General features: G+C 38.1%; 1 protein-coding gene across 1 annotated transcript in view; it reads left to right on the forward strand.

Annotated features, from left to right (window-relative positions):
* LOC127640202 (talin-2-like) overlaps positions 1–16,655 on the forward strand; it is a 188,375-nt gene extending 171,720 nt beyond the window's left edge. The window contains exons 52-57 of the mRNA XM_052122659.1: positions 1,367–1,491; positions 9,334–9,459; positions 9,543–9,605; positions 11,664–11,846; positions 12,121–12,246; positions 12,986–16,655. Coding sequence (XP_051978619.1) covers positions 1,367–1,491; positions 9,334–9,459; positions 9,543–9,605; positions 11,664–11,846; positions 12,121–12,246; positions 12,986–13,114 — 752 coding nt within the window. The 3' untranslated portion in view covers positions 13,115–16,655. The remainder of the gene's footprint in view (positions 1–1,366; positions 1,492–9,333; positions 9,460–9,542; positions 9,606–11,663; positions 11,847–12,120; positions 12,247–12,985) is intronic.
* The last annotated feature ends 935 nt before the right edge of the window (positions 16,656–17,590 follow it).

A 17,590-nucleotide genomic window follows, 5' to 3' on the forward strand; every position in this document is an offset into this window, starting at 1 on the left:
ACATACAGTACATGCACACAATCAACAACAGAACTGATACAGTTAATCTTGTTTTTTTCACTTTAATTAATCTCAAATCAATTTAGCAATCTATGTACCAGTGCCTAATTAGCTTGCTTTACTCAGTACAGCTTGCTTTATCCCATATTCAGTTTGCTAAACCTTGTTTTTAGTAACAGAAAAAAGCTGAACCTGTCTGGCAACAGATTATCTTTGCAATTAACTTGATATGGTAAAATGTGTTAAATGGATTACTGAACTCTTAAGGCCCTGACATACTTCATACGAAATCGAAGAACGAACAAGTATGACATTTACTGTAGATCAGAATCTGGAGATATGCCTTTTATCATATTAACAATCTTTCATACACCCATCTTTGCATTAATAAAAGTGTCATTATAAATTAAGATAATAAAGTGTAATCTGTGCATATTATGGCCGCATGGTTTCTTTTCATAATCAATTAGCCAAAATGACTATTTTTCTTCAAACATAATTTTGGCTCTGAGCGAATAAGGACTTCTTTGCGAGTATGCCTGGGCCATTTTTTTGGTAGCTATTCATAATCAAATTAATCAAAATTGCATTTTTTTCCTTTTTATATAAATACGATTTTTTTAAGCTCTTTCAAATGCAATTCTAATCAGGGAAAACGATAAAGAAACTCTCATTCCATCAGTACTTGCGTTTGAGAATTGTGGTCTATTGAACACAATATGTGCAGGTTTAATAGAGTCAGTGGTCTGATGGCACACTTTTGCTCTTTTCTATAACAAGTACTTTTGTTTTTTTCTTCTCTGCCACAGATGGAGGTGAGTATCATACACCTGTTGTTGTTCTTATGTCAGGCCACACACACTGTGTATTTGACCCGTATGGAGACACACATATACAGATGAAGTGATGGAGTGAGGGAGAAGAGAGAAGATAGAATTGAATTCCCTCTGGTTTAAAATAATCCTCAAACACATTTTCTCCATCTGTTTTCACAAGCTGTTTAAAGAGAAAAAAACAGATGTCTTTTCATGCCAATTAAAAGTTGGTAAAGGAAAATGCAAAGAAAAGCACATTTACTCTATAAATGGTCATTAATACCAAATTTGTATGATTATCCAAGAAATGAATGAATGAGTATGAGTTTAATAAACTGCCAATCAGCACTAAGAATGAATAAAAAAAATGTGTACAGTTGTGGTTGTCATGTTACATTTGTTCCTTGCATGATTTCTTTTGAGTTATTTCAACTGTCAACAATATTAATGGAGTACATTGATAAATGTGATCACTTTTTCCACGTGTCTGCATAATGCGGTAAGTGTATTGTGAATGTGGGTCATATTGATTGGGTTTGTCCCCATCTCAGGTTCAGATTGGGTGGACCCAGAAGACCCAACAGTAATAGCGGAGACGGAGCTCCTTGGTGCCGCTGCGTCCATCGAGGCTGCAGCCAAGAAACTAGAGCAGCTAAAGCCCAGAGCCAAGCCAAAGGTATTCATCCATCTACCTTCCATCTCTACAACACCACACTGTATCGAGATTACCCCGAACACTGCCATAATCAGCCGGCCAACAGAACTGTCAAGTCAATGTCACTTAAGGCAGCAGGAATGTTCCATTTCTATTTTTGGGTAGGGGGAGGTGGTAATTTATCTCATGGATTAAATTAATCATGGCTGACTGTGAATAGTGAATTTCTGCAATGCCATTGGTAACTGAAAACTTTTGCTTTTGAATGATTCTGCATCCACTTCCCTAGGTGCAAGTCCAAGATGTCATACTGTAACAGTTTTAAAAGCAGGTGTTACAGTACATAAAATATCACAGAGTGCACCTTTAACAATTTGATATTTTTAAGCCTACAGTGTGCTGAAGGGCTGTGGGTCATTCCTGTTATACAGTAACTTTTGAACTCTGTAACTTTAATGTATATGCCTGTGTTGTAATTGAGTATTTATAAATGGCGTATACCAGACTTTCAGAAATATGCTCTGGTTAAGCACTTATAACTTCATTTAAGTGCCTTAAACTTCAAGTAATAGTTCACCCAAAAATGAAAATTCTCTCATCATTTAGTCACCCTCATGCCATCCCAGATGTGTACGACTTTCTTTCTTCTGCAGAACACAAATTAAGATTTATATAAGACTATATCAGCTCTGTAGTTCATTTCAATGTAAGAGAATGGTGGTCAGACTTTGAATCTCCAAAAAGCAGATAACGGCTATATTAAAATAATCAATTTGACTCAAGTAGTTTAATGTTGTCTGAAGTGATCCAGTTGGATTTGGGTGTGAACTGACCAAAATAGAACTCCTTTTTCACTGTACATCTTATCTTGCAAATTCTAGGCTTGATCATGATTTCAAGCTCGATTACACTTCCTAGTGCTTGACACATTCACAGAGCGCAAGATCGCACTCACATTCGCTAAGGAGACTGCTGTCAAGATTTATAGTGAAATTTTAATCTCTTCTCACCCAAGACTGACTGGATCACTTCAGAAAACACTGATTTAACCAGTGAAATAATAGGGATTACTTTTATGCATCCTGTATCTGCTTTTTGGAGCTTCAAAGTTGACCACCATTCACTTGCATTGTATGGACCTACAGAGCTGAGATATCTTAATTTGTGTTCTGCTAAAGAAAGTCAGTCATACACATCTGGGATGACATCAGGGTGAGTAAATGATGAGACAATTTTCATTTTTGGGTGAACTATTCCTTTAATTATAACTTGAGCATTTAAACAATGGCTAGTAAAACAGGATGGAACCTAAAAGGATGGAAATAAAGGGCTTAAGTTTGTCATTGAGAGATTGAGTCTCAACTTAAATAAGGGTGTCAACTTAATACTGAAATTCCTGAACAATCTTTTTAAATTGTGATATCATGCAGATTTTGCAAAACATCACAGAATTCATCAGATTCATTGCTAATACTTAAAATATATATATGTGTGTATGTATGCACTGATGAGCCAAAATATTATGACCACCTGCCTAATATGCTTTTGGTTCTCCGCGAGCCACCAAAAACAGCACCGACTCACTGAAACATGGACTCTACAAGACCCCTGAAGGTGTCCTGTGGAATCTGGCACCAAGACATTAGCAGCAGATCCTTCAAGTCCTGTAAATTGCGTGGTGGAGCTGCCATGGATCAGACTGGTTGGTCCAGTACTCAAGCGGATTGAGATCTGAGGAATTCGGAGGCCAGGGCAACACTTTGAACCCTTCATCATGATCTTCAAATCATTCTGAAACAGTGTGTGCAGTGTTGCAGGGCATATTATCCTGCTGAAAGAGGTCACTGCCATCAGGGAATACCATTGCCATGAAGGGGTGTACCTGGTTGTGCCAAATTGACGCTCACACGAATGGCTTGACCCAGGGTTTCTCAGCAGAAAATTGCCCAGAGCATCACACTCCATTGACGTCTTCCCACAGTGCATCCTTGTGCCACCACTTCCACTATCCCCAGATAAACGACACACACGTACACAGCCGTCCATGTGATGTAAAAGAAAATGGGTCTCATCGGACCAGTTGACCTGGATCCCGATCCCAAGCTCACGTAACCATTGTAGGTGCTTTCAACAGTGGATCATGGGAAATCTGACCGGTCTGTGGCAACGCAGCCCAATATGCAGCAGGCTGCGATGCACTGTGTGTTATGACACATTCCTCCTGTAACCATCATTAACATTTTCTTTGACTTGTGCCACAGTAGACCATCTGTCGGTTCGGACCAGACGGAATAGCCATCATTGCCCTCACACGTCGGTGAGCCTTGGGTGCCCAACACCCTATCTCATCGGACCACTGTTGGTAGGTACTAACCACTGCAGACTGGAAGCCCCCCACAATCCTTGCCATTTCAGAGATGCTCTGACCGAGTCATCTGGCCATAACAATTTGGCCCTTGTCAAAGTTGCACAAGTCTTTAGTCCTGCATCCATCACGTTGATTACGAGATACTGATTGCTCGCTTATCATCCAATCTGCACAGACCTTGACATGTGGCCTTGTTAAGAGATGATCAATGGTATTTGCTTCACTTGTGAGTGGTCATAATGATTTGGCTCATCAGTGTGTGAGTGTATATACACACTCATATTTGTTCTGTTCTTTGTATTCCAAAATGATGTCACTTGATGACACAAATTCTTTTTTTAAACATTTGGACTAGAGAAAGGGAAAAAATAAAGAAACGCCTTGAATATTTCTTAATAAATTGCCCGTTTTTCACATTAGTTGTTAGTATTAGAGTGCGCTGAACTTTTTCTCAGTTTGAAACTCATCTCAGAAAAGAAGGTCAGCACTTTTTGGAAACAGTTTCCCCTGAAGCTCCTTTATTGTTCCATCCATCTGTGTTATAGCTTAGCTGTCACTGATGCTTTCCCCCTTAAAAACATTCATCCACGTTTTACCTCTCATAGCAAAAACTGTCTTCCCCCGTTGGGTGTGTCAATCACTTCCCACAGCAAACCCACAAAGCAAACTCAAACTTACTGGCAAGAAATGATCGTATCAGCCACAGGCCCAAAACTACAGAGAAATAATATCTCTAATAACACTGGATTATTGTTTCAGGGCAAGGACACGGATTTCCACAGATATTCATAAAGCTCTTCATATCGCAATGCTCAATATAAAGTTACTAACTGCAGTTTGAATTATTGCTCATGGTGCAAATATTATTGGAATAGCTCATTTTGGGGTGTTTTTGTGCTAATATTCAGATGATAACTCTCTTTGAGTACTGTGCCGATATAGACCATGTTTTTTATTACAGTGTCCATCCATCCATCCATCCCTCCATCAGTGTAACTTTCTCTCACTACGTTGAGTTAGTCAGGCTTGAGGTTCTTGTCTTACTGAAAGAGGGATGAAGTTGTTTTTGTTGTCACCACCTTCCGTTCATACATTTCATCATTCTCTGCACACTCACGCTGATAAAAACCCATTTCAGTGACATTCATCCTGCAGTCCTCACATCAAGACGTCTACACATCATACCACAAAACTCATTCTGAACCAGTGTGAGGACACATGACCATGCTTGTCCACTTTATCATGTGTTTCAGTATTTTAGATGGGGGATGAAAGTTAGTGCATGTCAGCATACAGAGTCACTGGTGCTTAATATCACCCCTGGAGTGTCTGTTGCCGTTCTCCCTAATAAATCTTCATCCCTCACTTTCCCTTTAGACCTCACTCCTATATCCATCCTTGTCTTTAACCCTGCTATCCCAGTATGCCCTAATAATCCTCTCTATTCTCTTATTTCCTCCTCCTATTCTCTTTTTTTTTTATCCTCTCCTCTTCCCTCCTCTCCTCTGTTCCAAAATCTAGTGAGCTACATCCTGCCTAGATAGGCAGCTGCCGTCATAGCAGCTTCTTAACTGAAATGGAGCCCATTAAGAGAGTAATTTTGAGCACTCTTCATAGGCAGCAACTCCATGCATCATTTAATTAGATCTTCTCACATGCAACGCACTGGGGACTTGACTCACAACTACGGGTAGGGCCAAAAATCTAAACCAAAGGGATATACTCACACTAAGGGCTATAACCACAATATACACAGAGGACAAGTCCCCCCCCAATAATCAAATATGGTCAAAGGCTATAAAACACTATTAAGATTTCAGTATAAAGACAAAATAAATGTAGTCCATATGATTTGTGCACTTTACTCAAAGCTTTCTGGGGCTAACAAAAACAGTTCTTATTGACCACTGATGTCAAGGTCCAACAAAACAAAATGTAATCCTTTATTCAGAAAATAATAGAATTTAGCGACTTAACTATTTTAAAGCACCAAAGAGGATATTTCTTACCTCAACGCCCACATCCCCAACAAAACAAGGTGTTTGTTTTCTAGAACCTAAAGGTCTAAAAGCTGAATTCAGGCCCTTCAAAGACCTTGTGCAAACAATGTAGAAAATATCGACAGAGAAATTTTGATGACATGGGCGATTTCATTTATGACCACATGAACAGAAATTTCGAAATATCAGATTTTGCCTCTATGGTTCATCATTTATTTTGGTTCGCGATATTAAACCGGTATATCGGTCTGCCTTTACATTCTGCGATTGCCTACCAGAGAAGGATGCATACAATGCTACCCATGAATTTGGACAAAATATCTAGAGTGAGCCTGTTATGCCTTAAAATGCTGCCTCAGTAGGCAGCTCACTTGGCTTTTTTGGACCTCCCCTCTTCTCTCTCTCTCTCTCTATCTCCCCCTTGTTCTGGAGGTGAGGTAGACCTGGAAGTCTTTCTGCAGGGCTCTGTTTGATATGTTTGATATATTAGGTTGTTATTCTGTCCAACTATATATCAAACATATTTCTACAGTGTTCTGCTCTGTCTCCAGACTGTGTGTGTGTTCATGAATGTGTTATTTTGTGGCTTGAGGCAGAAGGTGGGATGGTGTGTCTTAAGTCATGTCGAATTGTGCTATTCTCTTCAAGTAGGTATAGCTGCAGGCCAGAGACCTCAAAATGGGGTGGGATCTCCAAAAGAGGGTGGAGTTTCCCAGAAGGGATGTGGTTACTCAAAAGGGGGTTGCGCCAACTCCAAAATGGGGCATCAGTTCTACTCACGGTTAAGGCTAGGGAAAGGGTTAGGTTAGGGGCTCCCTATATCTTTAATGCCGGTTTGGAGCTTCCGCCTGTTTTTGGAGCAATGCCTGCAGCTATACCTTCCTTGTTCTCTTTGACCCTTTGATTCTGAGCTGTGTGTATCTGAGCTGTTATTGCAACTCAGTGCCACAAGGTGTCCTCCTCAGATCACTTTGTCAAAGCGACATCTCGCCTTTTCCCTGTAGTCATGGCTACAGTATGTTTGCAAAGGCATACTAATTTGCAAAAATGTGTGGTATACCAACACAAACCAGTAAACCAGAGCAGACTTTACACAAAGACATTCCAGTTTGATGAATGAACTGATAGTAATGTCAACTGTGATTTTCAACTGGGAATTTTCATCATTTTTTTTTTTTTTTTCATACTATCAGAAAATAAGACTTTTTTGTATTATTACATTTAATACAAAATGTAAAGTTTTACAGGACAATAACATAGCTCTGTCATGTGACAACAATGTAGCATATACCACGGTTTGAAATGTTTATTGCAGAATAATGCCAACTGATTCACTATACATATATATATATAGACTACAGTTGAAGTCAAAAGTTTACATACACTTCATTCTCTCTACTATTATTCTGACATTTCACATTCTTAAAATAAAAGTGATCTTAACTGACCTAAGACAGGGAATGTTTTCTATGATTAAATGTTAATCAGGAATTGTGAAAAACTGAGTTTAAATATATTTAGCTAAGGTGTATGTAAACTTCTGACTTCAGCTATATATATATATATACACACACACACACACTGGCAGCCAAAATTTTGGAATAATGTACAGATTTTGCTGTTTTGGAAGGAAATTGGTACTTTAATTCATCAAAGTGGCATTTAAATGATCACAAAGTAAAGTCAGGACATTACTGATGTAAAAAACACCATCACTATTTGAAAAAGTCCTTTTTGATCAAATCTAAACAGGCCCTGTTTTACCCAACACACCAACAACTTATCCTTGAGTAATCATGATAAATTGCTTATTTGATTCTAGAAAATCACTTGCCATTAAATCAAACACAGTTGAAAGATATTTGGTTCATTAATTGAAGCTTAACATTGTCTTTGTGTTTGTTTTTGACTTGCCACAGTATGCAATAGACTGACATGTCTTAAGGTCAATATTACATTTACATTTATGCATTTGGCAGACGCTTTTATCCAAAGCAACTTACAGTGCAATTATTACAGGGACAATCCCCCCGGAGCAACCTGGAGTTAAGTGCCTTGCTCAAGGACACAATGGTGGTGGCTGTGGGGTTAGAACCTGTGATCTGATTAACAAATGTAGTGCTTTAACCACTACGCCACCACCACTCCACAATATTAGGCCAAAAAATGACACAAAAGAAATGGCTTTCTCTAGAAAAAGGAATGAAGTCTATACAATGCTTAAAATATATAAAAACTGAAGATTTCATACAAAGCTGTACACTACAGTCTTTAAAAACAAAGGAGAACTGGCTCTAACAAGGACAGAAAGAGATGTGGAAGGCAGATGTACAACTAAACAAGAGGATAAATACATCAGAGTCTCAAGTTTGAGAAATGGACACCTCACACATCTTCCGCTGACAGCTTCATTGAATTCTACACGCTCAACACCAGTTTCATGTACAACAGTAAAGAGAAGACTCAGGGGTGCAGGTCTCATGGGAAGAATGGCAAAGAAAAAGACACTTTTGAAACAGAAAATCAAAAAGGTTAGATTGGGCAAAGAAACACAGACATTGGACAACAGATAATTGGAAAAGAGTGTTATGGATCTTAACCTCATTGAGCTTTTGTGGGATCAGCTAGACTGTAAGGTGCATGAGAAGTGCAAAACAAGACAGTCACATCTAAGGCAAGTGCTACAGGAAGTGTGGGGTGAAATGTCACCTGAGTATCTGGACAAACAGACAGCTAGAATGTCAAAGATCTGCAAAGCTGTCATTGCTGCATGTGGAGGATTTTATGATGAGAACTCAACTTCGATGAAAAATCGAATTGTAATAGTAATTTCACGTTAAATTCATGTTCTTAATATCTTGACTATACATTTTGATCAGTTGAATGCCACTTTGGTGAATAAAAGGACCAATTTCTTTCCATAAGAATAAAATCTGTACATTATTCCAAACATTTGGCCACCAAAAGTTTTATATTTATATATTAATGGGCAGTGTAAAGTATAATCTGTGCATTTTCCGGTCAGTTAGATTTCAGAATGACCTATTACCATGCTACTTGTTTTATTCTTGCCATATACAGGGCAAAGTATGCACTGTGCCCTATGCTTGAAACATATCAGCTGTGTTTCCAAAAAATGTGAAGTATGCATCCAGACCACATTTCATCAATAATGTAAGAATGTAATGCACTCAAGGTTCCAGAGTGGCATGATCCATGTAAGAACATTAGCATACTGCACACAGTTCACATACTGTATACTACAAAAATCATTTGGGTAGTATGGTAGTATGCAATTCTGAACGTACTCATAATATTTAGGTCTTCATGAAACATGAGCAAAATTAATTTGTGTAAATCAATCATAAAAACATTGTTGCGTAAATTGTGACATTCAGTTCAGTGGTTTTACGGAGTGATTTGAAAAACTTCTGCTTACTACTCCTTGAATATTAACAGTTTGTTATACATCTTGTTTTCCTGTTATGTTTGCAGCAAGCTGATGAGTCTTTGGACTTTGAAGAGCAGATCTTGGAAGCGGCCAAATCCATCGCTGCGGCAACCAGCGCACTGGTCAAATCAGCATCGGCCGCCCAGAGAGAGCTAGTAGCACAGGGCAAGGTACTAAAACTATGAGTTATAAGTATTATTATTATTATCATTATTATAATTTTCATGTTTAATCATTGTAATATTTTGTAAAGGTGGGCTCCATTCCTGCCAATGCTGTAGATGACGGCCAGTGGTCCCAGGGTCTGATATCAGCTGTGAGTGTATTTGTCCTTCCTATCTATTTGAAAGGCTGTGAGTTGAAATCCTGCAACGGTCGCTAAAAAAATCGATCACCAATGTGCCCTTGAGCGAGATTCTCCAGTGGGACTCCCTGTAATATGTGTACTGTAACAAAGTCTTTCTAGCAAGTCAGTTGACTCGGTGGCCATCTTTGGAACATTCTCGAGCAGGCTGGGCAGCTATTTTTCTATGGATAGCAGCTCCTAACTTCTTGAATAGGGAAAGAACGAAATCTCCAAAACGGTTGGTCAAGATTATGATCAAAGAAGATCATTAAAATCTGACAACACTGGAATCAAAAATTGTGCTTCTTTACCTCATATTGCACTAAAAGACAAGCATTTTCCTTGTATAGCTAATGCGCATGTGTTCTCAAGTTGATTGACTGGTGATGTCTGTATCTAACAGGTGACTGGCTCTTTTACCTGTAAGGCAGGACTTCCTTTTCTACATCCATTGAGTGTTGGGTATTCCATTTTCTCACGGCCCGTGCATTTTAAGTCTAGGCCTTCAGTGAGGTTCATGCCATTAAGAAAACACCGTTGTGCAAATAGTAAGACACCCTATGCCAATGGATATCATACAGTTGAAGTCAGAAGTTTACATACACTTAGGTTATAAGTCAATAAATCTCCACAGATTTAATATTAGAAACTATAGTTTTGGCAAGTCGTTTAGGACATCTACTTGTGCATGACATGAGTAATTTTTTCCAACAATTGTTTGCAGACAGATCGTTTCACTTTTAATTGACTATATCACAATTCCAGTGGGTCAGAATGTTTACATACACTAAGTTAACTGTGCCTTTAAGCAGCCTGGAAAATTCCATAAAATATCAAACCTTTAGACAATTAGCCAATTAGCTTCTGATAGCAGGTGTGCTGAAGTCTACCTGTGGATGTATTTTAAGGCCTCTCAGTGCCTCTTTGCTTGACATCATGGGAAAATCAAAAGATATCAGCCAAGACCTCAGGAAAAAAAATTTGGGAGCAATTTCCAAATGCCTGAAGTACCACGTTGATCTGTACAAACAATAGTATGCAAGACCACACAGCCATCATACTGCTCAGGAAGGAGACATTCTGTCTCCTAGAGATGAATGTAATTTGATGCGAAAAGTGCAAATAAATCCCAGAAAAACAGCAAAGGACCTTGTGAAAATGCTGGAGGAAACAGGTAGACAAGTATCTATATCCACAGTGAAATGAGTCCTAAAAAATAGCTGTCCAAGAGCATTCAGTATACAAAAAAACTCCAGACAACATGAGTTGAGGAAAATCTGATGTGATCTTGGAGCTTTATACAGATTTATACAGCTCGTGCCATTGAAGAGACTAAGTTTATGCCTCACAGCCTCGTTGTCATTCTCATTAACAATCAAAGATGGCGCTAGCGTGAATAAGGTCTCATTCAAATGACGTCCATCACTTAAAGTGAGATTGCGTCACTCAAGGCCAGCTAGAAGGCCTCGACTGGGACATATCCTAAAGACCATACTCCCTAAGAACAAATAAATCAATCTGATTGGCTGATGAATCTGACATTAGAAGCCTATTCATTTGCACTGTTGATGGATTCTGTAGAAATTCTGAAGGCCTAACGGGGTGGAGCTCAGACTCACACTCGGCTTCGGTCATGCGATTTAAGAAACAAGCGTCACGCTTTGTTTGTAAGCATCAAGGAATAAATTCTGATTGGATAAACTTTTCATTTTCCTTATTCGTTTGGAGATGAATTATGACTGGAAAGCGATTGAATACATAGGAAAAATATTTATATTTAGGCACGTTTGGCCAGCAGAGAAGGCTTTGCTGGCCCTGAGAATTCACCACTGATTTTAATAGAAGTGACCCGTTTCTGCTAATCACTAATCACTAATCACTTATCATCGCTATGGGTGAAGTGTAAAAAGACAAAATGGCTAAATAACAGGTTAGTTAGTTAGGGTCTTTGTTTAGGCTTTTTGACCAAACCAAGTCTGTTACCAATTATGTCAAGCCAATATAATTAGTAATTTTGCACTCTTTCAGGCCCGGATGGTAGCAGCCGCCACCAGTAACCTGTGTGAAGCTGCTAACGCCTCAGTTCAGGGTCACGCCAGCGAGGAGAAGCTAATTTCTTCAGCTAAACAGGTGGCTGCTTCTACAGCTCAGCTGCTGGTGGCCTGCAAGGTCAAAGCTGATCAGGATTCAGAGGCCATGAGGAGATTACAGGTTAGAAAACTCAACTAAAGATCTAAATCTAAATAAAAAAAAAGAGCAAGACATTAGCATATAAATGTCTTTTTGTTTTTGTTCAGTTATGTTTTACAGTTCAACCGAATCTCATCCAGTGTACAGTTTTGTATGTTTTAGTGATAGACCAATATGTCAACCCAGCTCATTAATCGGCCGATAATTGCCAATTTGAGATTAACGGCTTTGACCTTTAGCTGTGCCTGCTCGGCCTACCGTATTTATTAGTGCTTCAATTTGTGTTTATGTACAGGCTGCTGGTAATGCAGTCAAGCGAGCGTCTGACAACCTAGTGAAGGCAGCACAGAAAGCAGCCTTCGATAAAGCTGAAGACGACAGCGTTGTGGTTAAAACGAAATTTGTTGGAGGCATCGCTCAGGTGAGAATTCTTCCCATGTGACACATTGACGTTCTGATCTCACATTTCCCAATTACACATCTATTTGTCTACACTTGAGTTTGAATGTCCTTTTACTTCCAAAATGTCTTACAATTAGAATAACTTTGTGGGATTTGACATTTAGAACTTTATTTTGGATTTACAAAGACATCAGCTGGATTTTAAAGCTGTGGTTTTTTGCCAGACATCCACAGCTAGCGTTTATGCCGGGCCGTTTCTCTGCAAACGTCTTGTTTTCCCATTTCATCCCAGGCTAGATGCGAATTAAAGACCATGTGTCTGCCTATTCAAAGCTTCCTTCCTCCCAGAATGCCTTCATGTCATGTCTTCATCTTGAGAGGGTATTGAAATGTTCTTAACATGTTACAAAGCCTGTTTAGTGGATGGCATGTGTCTTTGCATGTACACTGGCATCATGGCCAACACAACAAATAAAGATTTCTCACTAAGTCCCCCTTCAGAAGTCCAAGACTTGATCCATTTGTTCTATTCCGTGCTACAAAACATTTGTACATACATTGTAGCATTGAAATCAGGGGCGTGGTTACGATTTCCCAAGCAATCAACCAACCTGACGGCAACCAACATCAAAATAATTATCTTGGCAAAAAGCATTTTATTTTATTTTTTTACATATTTTTTACTAAAGACAAAATACAAATCATACATTGTTACATACAATTCCTTTGAGTGACTGATTGTTCTGTTCTTTTCCCAGATAATTGCAGCACAGGAGGAGATGCTAAGAAAGGAGAGGGAGTTAGAGGAAGCACGGAAGAAGTTGGCCCACATCCGACAGCAGCAATACAAGTTCCTCCCCAGCGAACTGCGAGAAGACCAGAGCTGAACGCTTCTCACACAGTCATTGGATGTGATATCTGCTTTGGGTCATTATCGTTAACAACGATTGGCTGCTCCTCCCATGGGGGGGGCATAAATCGCATGTGATTGGATGCTTTGATATCAGGTGGCAGAAGTTAAATGTGATTGGCTTTCCACTTACAAAAGCATGGGACTAGCACCGCTGATTGGCTGTTTGTCTCACATTTGACGGGTGTGATTGTGTGAAAGGTTGCTTCTGTTACATAGGGCTATTCTGTTACATTCTTGTTTATTTAGTCATGTATCTACACTTGTTAGATGATTTGTATATGTTTTTGCGTGACTGTGCGTGTACATGTTTTATGTATCTGTCAAGTATCCCACACCTTACCATAAGGTTCTCTATTACTATCCTATACAATCTAAGCAAGTTCCAACCAATGTGAAACTATCAATATCTTAAAACCTGAGGATAGCAGCAGAAAATCAGACAATATTTAGTTTGAGCCTACGAAGTATGGTCAGATCAGAAGCTTTGGTTGTTTTCTTAGGAATAACCTGCTTGAGTTATGACTCATGACGATATAAGCTTCTAAGGCCTCTATAATGCACTGCTTGATTTTTTTTTTTACATATCCCACACTAGAATTGTATTTAAGTAAGTTTATGAATTATAAGTAGTTATTTTAAGGAAAGAATGTTCTGGGTGTGCTTAGTCTTGTTATTTATTGACAGAAGAAATTTAACTTGAGTTGCTTAGTCTTTCGTTTGTAGATCTATAAGTTGGTGGCTGAACGGAGTTGAAAAAATAAATTAAGTACCTTGTCTTTCATTGTACATTTCACACAAACAGTCATTTTGAATGTCCTTAAATCATTACTTCATATTGTACTGTCAAAGGTTACGATATTTGCATCAAAAATTCGAAATAACTATTTGATTTCTGTGTTGATAACTGGATGCCACTAACAACTTAAAGGGATAGTTCACCCAAAACTGAAAATGATCTCATGATTTACTCACCCTCCTGGCATCCCAGATGTTTATGACTTACTTTCTTCTGCAGAACACACAGTAAGATATTTATAAAATAATTTCTCAGCTCTGTAGGTCCATACAATGCAAGTGAATGGGTGCCAAAGATTTGAAGCTCTAAAATCCACATAAAGGGAGCATAAAAGTAATCCATAATACTCCATGTGATATGTGTAGTAATCAATGTGTTTAGAGACAATATGATTGGTAAGGGTGAGAAATTGATAAATTAATTTTGTTTATCAAAAATTCTCCTCCCTGCCCAGTATGGGGGTGATAGGTGAGAGTGAAGGAAAAATGACTGGAATATTGATCTGTTTCTCACCCACACCCATCATTTCACTTCAGTAGATATGGATTTAACCACCAGTGTCATCTGGATTAATTTTATATAGCCCTTAATTCTGGCATCCATTCACTTGCATTGTATGGACCTGCAGAGCTGAGATATTCTTCTAAAAATCTTTGTTTGTGTTCTGCAGAAGAAAGTAAAAATTAAAGTCAAAAAAATAAAATTTTCATTTTTGGGTGAACTATCCCTTTAATAATGCTTAAAACATTTATTGTTATATACTACATACAGTTTCACATACGTAGTAGGCAGTATACAGGAAACTTTGTACAGTATGCACCAACATCTCATTGGCTGTTCCACAGATACACTCTTTTTGAATACTTATCTTAAAATTTACTTCCTATTTGAGATTGTACTTGCATCGCTGTTAGAAACTCTGCAGGCCATTGCACATCAGTTGCTTTGAAGGATTCAAAGGTGTCAATGATCTTTAATATAGACTCTTACCTGCAAATAACATGTCTTTGTACTCTGCTTATTGTCGTGTATGGTTTTTGTGAGAAAATGACAGTGGAATTATTTGAGAGGGTGAAATTCCTTTTTTGTTTTCCATTTGCGTTAGAATTACGTAGAATAGCTTGTGGCGCTTAAAGGAACAGTGCACCCAAAAATGAAAATTCTGTCATGACTTACTCCCTCCCCCTCTTGTTGTTCAAAACCCATATGACATACCTTCCATAAATTATGACAGAATTGAAATTTTTGGGTGACTTTCCCTTTAAAAGAGAAAATACACTGTATTGACTGTTGTGTTAACGTCTTGTCACTCCTCAGATCTGGACTGCATTGTGTCATAGTGCCTTATTCTGACTTCGGTAGCTCAGTGTGTAAATTACTCTTTTATGCTGCTTGTGGACCAGATTTCTCTGCGCGGATCTGTAATGTAACAAAGTTAACATAACGGTAAAACTGATCTCAGATCAGTTAAAGAGCTCCATTGCTGAGTAAGTGTATAAAGCGTCATTTTTTCAGATGAAGCAGATGTTCTCTGTCCTGTTAAAGGGATTGTTGAAGCAAAAATGAAAATTCTGTCATTTACTCACCCTAACATTGTTACAAATGGAGAAATATTGAATGATGTGCAAGTTGCTCTTTTCCATGCATTTACAGTGAATGGGGACCTGAGCTTTAAAGCCTCAAAATGGTCACAAAAGAATAATAAAAGTAGTCCATTTGCTATATTCCAAGTCTTCTGAAGCCATGCAGTAGTGACTAACAAACTGAAGTTTACATCGTTATTCACTGAAAATCCTGGCATCCACACTAGGCCAGATGCAGCAATCTCCGATTCATCAGCAAATCATTGTTTTTCATTTTTTTCAAAGAGTCGGTTGATTTGGTTCATTGTCAGCGAATAACGACGTACATTTCGGTCATTTTCTCACGTTGAGCGATCATATGGCTTCAGAAAACTTGGGATAAAGCTCAAGTCATATGGGCCACTTTTATGGTGCTTTTGCATCTTTTCCCCATTCATTAGAACTGCATGGAAAAGACAACTAGTACATTATTATTATTATTATTATTGTAATATATGAATAATGACAGAATTCCCATTTTAGATGAATTATTCCATGATATCTAGCTTTGGATGTGTACAGCATTGTGTCCGGTCTACGCCCCATGTGGCGACCAAATCTGATGTCCATTGGACAGTTATTTGATGGTTATTTGTTACTTGTTCTGCAATATTGTACCCACTGAGGCCTAAAGATGCTCTCGCCTTGGCAGGCCAGTATACTGTCATATGTATTCTTTATATTCATTTAGATGTGTAGCTTCAATACAAATTAACATGCCACAGTAACGAGTAGAAAGAGGAAGAATTCTTCATTAGCACTGACTGCTTTCAGTTTGTCTACAAAAAGAGGAATATTACAATACGTCCCAGAAAATGTGTAAGACTATCTTTGATGAACCACTATGTCTGAAGGTTTTTTTTTTTCACTTCAGTTGCTATAAATGGAGATATTGCAATATGTGGTTGATAATGTGGCATCTTTTAGTGGAGCCGAAGAAAACAGTACAAACTATCGCCTTTTTAAGTAGAGCTAGGGCTTTCTTTAATCAACTGACATAGTAATATTAATAATAGTTAACATTAAAATACTGTATGTATAATATTGATCAGGACATGAAAGTATTTTTTGTATTTCCCTGAAAATAAAGTTTCAACAAACAATGATTTTTGAACGTGTGTTTGTGTCTATATTAATATGTACATTTTATTTGGTTTATTCAACAAATCCATAGCCCAAAATATTAAAATACTAAAGGAATAAAATACCCTTGTTTTGGGTCGTTTTGACTAGACCTGGGCTTGATCTGGGAAGAGTGTGTCTCTTAAGGTCTTACAGTAGCCTGTGTGTCTTTTTTTTATGTGATTCTTAACCCAAACTAAATTTGTTTTTTTTCTTGATCTAATTCGTCAAAGCAGACATACACTGAAGTAGTCAAATGTTGACATTAGTTTTAAACCATTTATAAAAATGTTGGCATATGAATGTACTTACAACCCAGCTGGTACTTGAATTAGCTGCCTTTTACAACAATAATAATAATATCTGTACAACATAATTTATAATCGCTACAGTATGAATACAGATTTGATTTTAGTCAATGTCTAGAAATAGACATGATGCATCTCTGTAGGTGTCGCTGTTACTCATGTGTGTTGTGGTCACGGTCAGTCTTGGAATTAAATTGCCGAAGGACAAATTACAGTGTGTGTGACCAGAAAGGACATGTGGCAGTTTCTTCAACTCCAGAGAGCGAACTGTAAGAAAACAGTATGTTTGTCAAAATGGGTGAGCAAAAAAAACACCGAACTCATGGATATTCACAGGAGTGTTCCATTATGGATTTGCATTTTTAAATGATGCAAATTGCTACAGTTGAAATGAGGTTTAGAAACATTCGTTTCATTAGTACCCAATATATAATACAATTAAGTCTTACTATGTTCAGTTCATGTATTATTGTCTAAGACAGGAAGTCCAAAGATGTTCAACTGACTAGAGTAAACCTTGTCTAATCAACATAAGGCTGATGGAGTGTTTTACTTGTATGAGTTCAGCCCACTTGAAAAGAACTGGCTCTTTTGAGAAGCCA

This window comes from Xyrauchen texanus, chromosome 49 (genome assembly GCF_025860055.1).
Source record: "Xyrauchen texanus isolate HMW12.3.18 chromosome 49, RBS_HiC_50CHRs, whole genome shotgun sequence".
NCBI classification, from domain to species: Eukaryota; Metazoa; Chordata; class Actinopteri; order Cypriniformes; family Catostomidae; genus Xyrauchen; species Xyrauchen texanus.